Source organism: Pinus tabuliformis, chromosome 8 (genome assembly GCF_031772625.1).
Source record: "Pinus tabuliformis cultivar Carrire ecotype Pingquan chromosome 8, CPIR1, whole genome shotgun sequence".
NCBI lineage: Eukaryota > Viridiplantae > Streptophyta > Pinopsida > Pinales > Pinaceae > Pinus > Pinus tabuliformis.
This window is the reverse complement of record NC_142294.1, coordinates 803,613,083-803,624,357: the sequence shown is the minus strand read 5'-3', so window position 1 is coordinate 803,624,357 and position 11,275 is coordinate 803,613,083. Positions and strand designations below refer to the sequence as shown.

The following is an 11,275-nucleotide window of genomic DNA, read 5'->3' as shown; positions in this document are numbered from 1 at the left end:
ATATTTTAGTGGCAATGATTTTTTAGGGTGCTCAATCCATTTATGTATTAAAAAATGTATTTTAAACAATAAAAAATAACAATCTTGCTAAAAATATAATTTTTAATGAAAAAAATTATTTTTTCTATTAATTAAACTACAACATATATATTTTCCTCCATATAATAAATCTAAACATATCATATTAATTACATTATTATATCTTCTTTTCCTATGAGGATCAAATCCACAATCTTAAATAAAATAACTTCTTTCTTGATTTTTTTATAAACTTTGTTCAAAATCTAAAATAAAATAACTTTTTCCTTGGTTTTTTTATAAACTTTATTCAAAATCTATTGGGATTTTTAAAAATCATAGTACTTGGAAAGTTTTTTTAAATGCATTTTTAAAATGCTAAATCCATTTATACATTTAATAAACCATACAAAATCCGAATCGAATAAAAAATAATTAATTAAACACCAAATCCCAATCGAATAAAAAATAATTAATTAAACAAATAAATTTATAACAGTAACTTAAAAAAATGATTTCTTAACTTCAATCTACCATTAAATGTAATGGGTGATTATCACTATAGTCGTTTTAATCGTGGAATCCTTAATATATCCCCTATTCGTTGACGAGAAGCAAAAGAGCCTAAAACATAGTAACATGGACGTTAATACCCCTCCTCTTTTCATGGGTTGAGGGCGAGCCGCTCTTTATTCGCCTTCCTCTCCATACGACCCTGTTGATAACCCTTTAAATTCATTTCCACTTGGAACAGATATCAATCGGTTCCAAGCGAAGATAAGCAACGAATGAATCTCAATAAAACTTGAAACCCTGCAACTCAATGACGCACACTGATAATATCCCTATGATGAGTCAACCCACTCTGATAATATCTCTATGATGAATCTCTGATAAGTCGGTAACCATGGCGACCATGAGCAGCTGCTTCTCTGCAGCATCTCACAGAATGAATGCCACTAACACGTATATTCATCATGCATCATTATGCTCTAAGCCTCCCCAATCACCATTGCAACATCGCTCACAGTTTCCTGGTACCAGAGTTTCTCCAACATCGTTGCGCCCCAAAACACTAAAAAATGATGCAGTCAAATTGACTAATGGCGCGGCTCTGGGTTTGCCTTTAATATGCAGAGCGGATCTTAGAAGCTCCATAACGGAATTCAAGCCAGGAAGCCGCGTGGAAACGGATAAATTGCCGTCTGCTGTAAGAGATAGAACGATTAAAGCCGTGGATACACTAGGAGGACGGGTAACTATCGGTGACGTGGCCGGTAAGGCCGGTCTGAAGCTCAATGAAGCAGAGAAGGCGCTGCAGGCTCTTGCAGCTGATGCAGGGGGCTTTTTAGAGGTATTATGAATCACGGGATAATTCATATGTTTGTTTGGTTTTTGGAATGTTATTTGTATGTTTTTTCTGAATGAATTTCCAGAATTTAAAACACTTGCGATTATATTATATTTCCCTGTAAAGCTGCTGCAAATTCATTTCAGGCATTGTTCTGTCAAAGTTCTGTATGCCAAGGGCCAAGAGGTTAATGCTATTTTACTATGATGAACTGAGTTTGGTTTAATGGATGGAGGTTGCACAATGCACTTCCCAAAACACATATGTTTCCTGCACCTGTCGAGTAGTCGCTAGATATTTGTGCTTTGAAAGGTTTCACTTGGGTTTTGCACCCATTCTTATCCGTTTGAAATTAATGTTAGAATGTAACGTTGGTGGATCGCTTAACACACTATTGTGCTCCTCAGTCATCCCACCCCTTTGGACTGCCAAACTAAAAAAAAATATAGATATTGATTGGTATGAGGTTCATATCCACTTAATAAAAAAGCAGTAGGAATATTACGTACAGGCAGACTGATTGGGGTTGCAACATTAGCAAGACAGCAACATGACCCAACACCTATTTCTGGCCATTGGGAGGCCAAGTCTTAAAGCGTATGTGTGTTGGGAGTTAAGCATCGGATTTAACTTAGTACAACTATCAATGGCAAGCAAAAGTTAATACTCATCTATGCTAAACATTATGCACTGAATTCGAGTGTGCAGCTTAGAAAATTCACAGAGAATTGGGGAAGGATAACCTTCCAAATTCATGTTTTTCATTTTTGTGACCAACCAAAAGATTGACTGTTGAACCACAGCCCTCGATTGCATTATGCACAGAACATATAATTACATGACAGTGCATAATGTTTAGCATAGTGTGCAGCTTAGAAAATTCACAGAGAATTGGGGAAGGATAACCTTCCAAATTTATGTTTTTCATTTTTGTGATCAACTAAAAGATTGACTGTTGAACCACAGCCCTCGATTGCATTATGCACAGAACATATAATTACATGACAGTGCATAATGTTTAGCATAGTGTGCAGCTTAGAAAATTCACAGAGAATTGGGGAAGGATAACCTTCCAAATTTATGTTTTTCATTTTTGTGATCAACTAAAAGATTGACTGTTGAACCACAGCCCTCGATTGCATTATGTACAGAACATATAATTACATGACAGTAGCAGAATCATTCTTAAAACCAAATTGGGTAATAGAGCTGACACTTATAACTTCCGACAGGCCCTTGACCTTCCACATTCTGTGTGCGTTCAACTACCTATTCCTTGAAAGTTTGCATCAGCAAGCTGCCCCAATGGTGGGTGAACCAACATTTTCCGGGCTGCAAGCTAAACTTTTGTGTCAGCTGCAAGCAAGCTTCCATTGTGTCATCGACAGATTTCTGTTTACAGTATCTGTAAACACCTTTTTCTTGCAACACTTGCAAGCTACTCTTGCTGTGCCTGTAAAAAGACCGCAAGCTTAGGTTGTGGATGCCATGAACTTCAGACAACATTCTAAATGTTTAGTGCACTGTTTACAACAAGCTAGACTCCAGACCACAAACCAAAGTAGAAGGCAAAACTTAGTAGGCTTCTGTTCCACCTTTGGAAATTGTAAGCATCTTGCTTCACATAGTATTTAACTAAAGTTATCTGATGAACATAGAACCTTGGTATTAGCCAACCAAGGATTGCCAATGGTGACTTGGTAAACAACAATATAGCCAACTATGTCACCAGGGTATGGTTAATTGATGATCACCACAATTTTCCCTAACGGAGCTTCCATTGGTGTTATACCACCACATGCTAACAAACTTAGTGTTTATTTACAACGTTAGGACAACAGATGGTATATGATCATGATGTAAGAAAGATGACAATACACCACAATCAATTTTTTTGTTGTTGATGAAGTTAATAGCATAGCTGATGCACATTATAAAGAGTCATGGTCAGATTTCACTATGAACTCTTTCAGATATTGTTAGATGGCAACAGCTTTACTCCAAGTAGTCTTGATTTTGTAAATAGGCAATCACATGTCATGTAACAGAGGTTAATCTAATGGAAATTGTCTAACAAAGGTAGAAATATATCAAGAAAGATGGTCAACTTATATTACTCCTAGGATTAATTGAAGTGAAGCATGTAACAAAAGTTAATCTAATGAAAGATGTCAAAGAATTAATTAGTCAAGCAATCACATGATTCTTAAATGTCTCAAATGTTAAGTATATACCAAAAAATCAACACACCCCCAAGACATGCTAATCAATTCTTAAGCAAACAATTGAATAAGGGGCCTTCCAAATATGCATCTACTAAAGGTGATGAGATCCAATGGAGGATATGCCTCTAGTGATGTAATCCAGTGGGGAAGTGCCGCACAAGTGAAGGTACGAGATTGGCTACAGATTCTATGCAAGAAAAAACCACCTCAGTGGAAGAAATCAAAGGGGAGTTATCAAGGGTAGTAATATGTCCACTAAGGACACCTTTCCACTAGTCCAACAATAAGATATCTTTAGTGGAAACCCAGGAAAATGTTGAAAAATGTAACTTGGTTTGGTCTTCATAAAATGTATTTGTCAAAAGAATTTTTATTATTGTTACAATGACTTATTAAAGCATGGGTTTCATGCTTGGGTCATCATTTTATTAGTCAAAGTCCCCATTGTGGACTCTTAGGATTAATAAAGAGTCATTAGAGTCATTATATATTTTATGAGACCCTTCTTGGGCTTTCGAACGATGTAAAAAGAATTATTTTTGAGTCAAAAATGAATTATGTAACCTCCACACCAAGTCGGCCTCAAGGAAGGCTATATATACAAGGCAATTCAACTTCATTTGGAGCATCTCACTCTCTCAAGCATAGTTCGATATCTAAAGTTGGAAGCTGGGAAAAGTGCGAAGTTGAAGGAAGGGGCTAAAAGGAGTGTGGGTTTGGTCAAGAAGGAAGGGAAGAAGAAAATCGAAGTTTTGGTCACTCTCTCTCTCTCTCTCATGTGGGCTGGGTTAGGAGATCGATGTCTCCTTGTCAAGGTCTAGGTTGAAGGTTGGATTGATGAAGGAGAGGCTAGCTTGGTGTGGAGGAGGTCTTTGTCTAGGTTGAAGAGTCTCAAGGAAAACAATTGAAGGAAGAGATTTTGGGTTTTCCCCTAGATAGGGGTTGTGCCCTGACAGAGTACCTACATCTTGTGTCTTGTGTTTTTGTGATCTTCATGCACACATAATTTGGTAATTACTTGATGAAAGATAATATAACAAATAAGTAAAAGAAGCCAACATAATTCACAAGTAATTATTGATAAGAGAAATCTAACCCTAATCCTACTAGCATTGATTTCTCAACAGAAAAATGGTCATTAAGTTGCCTCTTTGCACTTGTATTGTAATTTGTCAAATGGAATGGAGTTACTTGTACCTGAGTAAATCTCGTGACATTGACGGCTCCTGGGAATAGGGATAGTGTCCTCACAAGAAGGATTTATCCTAGTCTAAGAGTGTGTTGAACACTGTTAGTGTTGGGTGAATATTTCTTGATTCCATTACACGAATTGGGAGGGCTATACCCACTCCACATGGTTTGTCGTTTGCTAGTACACCCCCTTGTCTAGCAAGATATGGGCATCTTCCCAACCATACACGTTTTTTTTTGACACAAATGAGTAATGATTATATTAAATCTGTGCCCGGTCGCAACAAATTCATGGAGGAGTCCTTACATTGCAATTTCTTCCATGGGATCTTCCACTGAAGTATTGACCAAATTCATGGGAGACAAATCCCAGTATTTTCCACAAGTACTACAGTCTACAACTAAGTCCTTCTACATGTTTACAAGAGTAAATTCTTATGTATTGCGAGCATAAGAGTATGCAAAAACAATACATTGTGCTATTTGGGAGGCTTTTGGAGCAAAGAGTCCATGCAAAGTTGGGATCCTAAAGCCAAGTTAACATTCACATCAAAGTAGCCCTACAAAGGCAGAAGAGAAAGGCTCTTAATAACCAAGGCCAAAGAACCACTAGTTGAAGCAAAAGGACTGATAATACAATTCTTGTCCTGAGCTCTTGATGGAGTGTGGGTATGAACAACCCTCAATCTAGCCCATCTGCAGGGTCTCAAAACATGGTCTGGTGTCTGAGTAGTCTGGGCAAGAGAACTTTGGTTTTTTACTAAAATTACTTCAAGATTTTGAACCAAGGTTCATCCTTTCTCAGTCACTGAAAAAAAACTCTTTGGAAAATGTTGAAAAATAAATCTATCAAACGTGCCATCAAACTATTAGTACAATACTTTCTTCCCAATCATCTATTGTTTTTCTTAGATGTTTCTTTTTCCTGGTTTAGTAGATATCTTATTGTTATCTTGTGAGTGGTTTTTAGTTAGAGGGGAGACGAGCTGAATATGCAGAGAAAATGAGTAATATTTTGATTTCATGAAGGCAAAATGTCTTCTGCAAGGTGTTTTTGACAGGTTTCAGATGAAGGAGATGTGCTGTATGTTTTCCCGAGGGATTATCGAGCCAAACTTGCTGCTAAATCTTTTAGGATGAGATTTGAACCTGTACTGGAGAAATCAAAGGTATTAGAGTGTTGTTGTTTTGTATTTTAAAATCACTTTTCTTCATTTTGTACCATTTGAGGAATTAGAATTGCAGTATTATATATAGAAGCTAATCTGGTCCCTGTCAGGCTGTGGCAGAGTATTTAATCAGGGTTTCATTTGGAACAGCACTTCTTGCCTCCATTGTTATTGTTTATACAGCAATCATTGCTTTATTGTCTGGCAAAAGGTATGTAATTCTATCAGTTTCTACTTTACGAGTCATTAAAATTTAGCCTATTTTAATAACAAACCTATGTTTTAATTGGCCAGTGGTTCGCATTTCTCAATGGTTACAAGTTGTATCTTTTAGAGTCATTCACTTGCATGCAAAAGACAGGAGTCCATGCCAATAAACTGGAAGCCATGTCCTTAATCACCTAGGGAGCTCAATTTGTTATAGTTTTCATATTTTCAATTACAATTCTTCTGTATTGTTCTGGGCAGTTGGCTATTATCATGTAAAGCTCAACCTTGAAGAAGTTTGAAGGGGTCCTTTTTTAAAGTTTTTATTTTGAGTTGGTGTCGATATTCCAATATTTGTTTTGATTATTTTTCAAAAAAGGCTGTTATAGCAATTTATTTTTCGGAACTGATTTGGTTGTCTTGATAGTGAGGAAGACAATCGTGGAAGACGTGGAAGATCATATGATCCAGGATTAGGCAGATCGTTTGATCCAGGATTCAATATTTTCATTAGCCCCTCTGACTTATTCTGGTAATTTTTTCTGGACCCTGATTCTCATTACATGTGATTATAAGTATTTAGTTATGTTTGTGTTTCTGAGTTTTCAGTAGTCTTATTTTCTGAATATATATGCTGGTTTCACTTTAGAAGGAAAAGTTGCTATAAGTTGATATCGGCTTTGCTATATGGTTTTCACACACTGGAACAATTTAATTGTGCGAATTGTGAGCTCATTTAAGAATAATGACACAAATTGTCACAGAATAAAGCTTTTGTGACATTAAGTGCTCTCTAGAAAGTTTCATTAGATTAGTATTTGTTCTGAGAAAGATCATGAAATGTGTTTTATTTATTTGATGATATTTATATTCTAAACTGTGGTTGCCACTCTAACACAAAGGGGGAACAGAGCAAGCACTAGATCTTTGTTCTCAAGGTCATTGCATAACCATACAGCATAACTTTAATCCTGTCATCACAGATGTGGAAACCTATGCATGACCAAGGGAACTGTGAATGGACATGAAAGAACCTTAAAACTTGAAAATTAGCACTATAAGTTGGAACATTGTTAGATTTGAACCTTTTCTACATAAATTTATCTAATAAAGAAAAGTTATTAATTTTATTGAGTATATCATTAATTGAAAGGATATCTTGGTAGGATGTATTTTTATTTTGTGTTTGTTAAAATCATTATTCCACCAAGTTTCTGGGATGTGGGGATGTGGTAGGAGGGAAATGCATTCGAGGGACATGTGGAAGCATGCCCCGCATTCTATGGAACACCATAGGGAAAGTAGAGATCTTAGGGGACCCTGCCTGAAATACTAAGAAATATAAATAAAATTATATTAAAATTGAAACACAATTCAATGAAAGCTTATATATGAAAATGTGCCAATAACTTTAATAATTACATGTAACCAATGTTTTCAGAATCAACGCTGGTCGAGGTCCAACCAGTATGGAACTGGAAGCTGCCGGGGAACCAGATTACTAAAAAATACATGACACACACACAACACACACTTTAATCTGGAATGTTCCCAATTTTTGGTAACATTGAATAAAAAGGGCAAATATATTATTTTGTGGGACAAAGACAGAAAATACTATTTTAGTGGAGAATGGCGGCAAACTAATATTTTATTGGAGAAGGGAGACAAATTATTATTTTAGTGGAGAATGGCGGCAAAATAACATTTTATTGGAAAAGGGAGACAAATTATTATTTTAATGGAGAATGGTGGCAAAATAATGTTTTATTGGAGAATGGAGGAAAAATATTATTTTATTGGAGAATGGCGGCAAAATAATATTTTATTGAGAAATGAGGCAAATTATTATTTTGTTTAAAATGGTGGCAAAAAGGCTCCTAGTGGAAAATGGGCCCTATCAATAAAATAATAGGGAAAAGGGAGAATCTAGAAGATTGAAGGAGGCTCAATGGAGAATTATAAATGGAGGATGGACTCAATTGCAAATCATTCTATTCCTATCTATCTCATTGACAAATTGAAAGGAGCTCAAGCGAGTTCAAGAGTTTCAAGTGAAACTCAAGCTAATTTCGGTGGATTTTGATTGCTACCCTAGTTAGCTTTTGGGGAAGATTCTTTCAGATCTTCCATTGTGGTTATTGCAGATATCTAATTATCATTGTTTGCAGGAGGTTCCAACATTGAAGTTTAATTTGATTACAGGATCATTCCATCTGTAGGGGCCGAGTTCATTTCTTCAATAGGGCCGAATTATCATGGATTTGATGCGCAAGTTCTGAAGCATCAATCCTGGCTGAATTGTATCACCTTTGTCTCTAGATCAATAGGGCCGAGTTCGTGTTTATGAGGGCCCAATTGTAGTGACAATGGGGCTGAATTATTGAGCCAACAAGGGGCAGAAATTCTGTCCATGTTAAGGCCGAATTTCCTAGTCTGATTTCAAGCCCATCCTTTCAGATCTGAATCTGTTACAGAGGCAAACTGTATGGTTCGAGAGTGCCTGAAGCAGGGTCATTGGTCAGTATTGAGTTCTGAGTTTAATTCTAAAGGAGAATGAGCTTGCATCTCTGATTTAAATTGAGGGCTGAGCTGTTGATGCAAAGGGAGCCAAGTCGTTTTTCTCCTAGGATGAGTTGATTGAGGAAGCTGCCTTCAGATTTTTCAAGTGCCAAACAGTGAGGTTGAATTCTGTCCACTTTTCCATGCATATAACAGAGGTGAGATAACTTGATTACAGCAATGTTACAGCAGTAAATCTGCCCCACTTATCTTTGAGATGTATGTTAAATCACTTAACGGTTTCAGCCTTATGTTATGTCAAATCAACATGAACATCAATTGCTAAAAATTACCCAGTCATGAAAACATTACATGCTGAAAATCAAATTTGAAAGTACACAATAATTGGATAGCTGAGAAACTTCATTTATATGTATAAAAGGAAATATAGGTACATACCATAGCTTTATCACAAAGCTAGTACAAGTCAAACTTACCAAACCCCAGTGAGGGAAACCATGAACACCCTAGCCACCAGCTCCTAGCTAGGAATCACTCCCTACCAAAGCTCGTCACTCCACTAAGAGTTCTCAACAAGCTAGCATCAACATTGGCAAGTCCTTCTTCGGACATGCAAGATGTCTCCTCATCTTTTGCTCCTCAATGGGCATTCCAATTTCCAAGTAGCACTAGGGTTTGCAAATGCCACATAACCCTGGTATTATTCTCTCTCACAAGAATTGCAAGATACAAACCTATCGTTGCCTCTCCAAGGTTTATTATAAACCTTAGCTTGAATGTTACCTTAGGGTAAAAGCCTAATCCTAAAATTTTCCTTGAACTTCTCTAAGAACCGTATCACTCCAAGATATAGAGATAATACCATGAATAGTATGCGAGTGGATGAATATATGTAAGGACTCTCTCCTTCCTTTCTCTATTTATTTGAGAGAAAGTGAGACAACAATATAATGTGGATGTAGTCTACTACAAGCAACCTAACTTAATACAAGTGGGATCACATGTGAAGCGTTCCCACTGCAAGTGACACATGTCAAGCTCCAAGGTGCAGACCCATAACAAGCAAGGGGCCAATGCACGAACACTCCATGAGATGCATCCAATGCTTCTCCTCATGAAGGCTCTAGAACTCTTAACGTTCCTCCTATACCAGGTGCTCTTTCATGTCCACCCCACCAACATGATTAATCCCTCAACCCAAACTTCCTCAAGTACAAGCCTCCATACTAGCAACCAAGTGTGCCCATGCCATCTAGGGCTCAACACCCTCCTTCAAGTTGCCAAATACTCCTCCTCCAAAGCAAATCATCCTCCCAAGCAAGCAAGCAAAGCAACCTACCCATGACCATCATAAAGAATGTCAACAAGTTCTATAGGTCTCCAACTCTCCAATGAAGAATGTGATGCAAGCATCAATACAAGGTCTCACAATTAGTGAGAAAGAGAACTCCAATGTGTATGTCCATCATGAAAAAAATCAAGACCCAAGGGTCATCCATACACTGTGCGCTTCATATCAATTGAAGCACCCTCGGAAGCTAACACATACGTTGCTGTCTGATTTAGGCAAATTCCGTAGTTGTATTCATCACAGACGACCAACTATTAAGAATTTGTACAACCACGGCTCAATCAAGCCATCTAACCACTAAATTTAGTTATTATAGTAGAGTAACTTGAAGAGAAGTTGTATTTTGCAAGGGGGAAGAAAATGGTGATAATTGATGAAGTCAAAAATGATGTTCAAACTTATCAAGATGAAGTAAACTCCATAAAATGCCGCCTCAATGGCATTGAAAAAGAACAAAAAGAATTATAGGAAGATTTTATCAAGGAGAGGTGGATAATGATTTAATGACTTGGTTATAAACAATGTTATTAGAATTGAACCTATCATCGTACTGATAGACTCTTGGACTGGGAACCAGTCAAAACTAGACCGAAACTGGTAAAAAAACTAGACCAAATAACCGGTCAACGAAAGACACAATATTCAAATTCTAAAGAAAAACACATATTCATGTGCATCCATATGAATCCAAACCATTTATACACAAATAAACAAAATTTATAGAGCATGTAAGGATGCACATAACCAAAATAACAACTGAGTGCAATCCATATTTGAACCGAAAATACATCAAAAAATAGGCCCTAGATGGCATCTGGAATCCAAAAAAAATCATGCTACAACAAATACCTACATATCATCAGAATCTTTGCCTATATTGGGATCTTTGTCATCACTATCACCCTCTAACATTAAAATAAGATAGAAATTGCTTATGATACATGAGTTCAACAATCAATGCCTTTAACATCAAGGTAGATAGAGCGATTGGTGCTCTTAATTAAATTCTAGTTCAATACCCTCATACATGACAAAATCCAATGGAAACATTGCAATCCCCCCAATCTTGAAATCCTAAAAAATTGTTAAGTCTGCTGGATTTTGAGTGGGATATGAAATTCTAATTTCTTCATGTGAAATCCAATGAGTACATAACCACTCTTAAACATCTTGAGTCAATTCATCGTAATGTTAAAAATTTAAGTAAAAGGATGAATTTAATATTGCCATGAATTGCATA

General features: G+C 36.6%; 1 protein-coding gene across 3 annotated transcripts in view; it reads left to right on the top strand.

Moving 5' to 3' along the window:
• Positions 1–685: 685 nt before the first annotated feature.
• Positions 686–11,275, top strand: part of LOC149238023 (Iron-sulfur cluster biosynthesis family protein) — a 279,175-nt gene continuing 268,585 nt past the window's right edge. The window contains exons 1-4 of one of the 3 annotated variants that reach the window (XR_016246361.1): positions 686–1,372; positions 5,847–5,954; positions 6,065–6,165; positions 6,589–6,693. Coding sequence is in view for 2 of the 3 variants with exons in the window: in XM_089372897.1 (XP_089229023.1) it covers positions 926–1,372; positions 5,847–5,954; positions 6,065–6,165; positions 6,589–6,693 (761 nt within the window). In the remaining variant the exon portion in view is untranslated. The remainder of the gene's footprint in view (positions 1,373–5,846; positions 5,955–6,064; positions 6,166–6,588; positions 6,694–11,275) is intronic. The other 2 variants (XM_089372897.1, XM_089372896.1) reach the window with 2 other exon arrangements.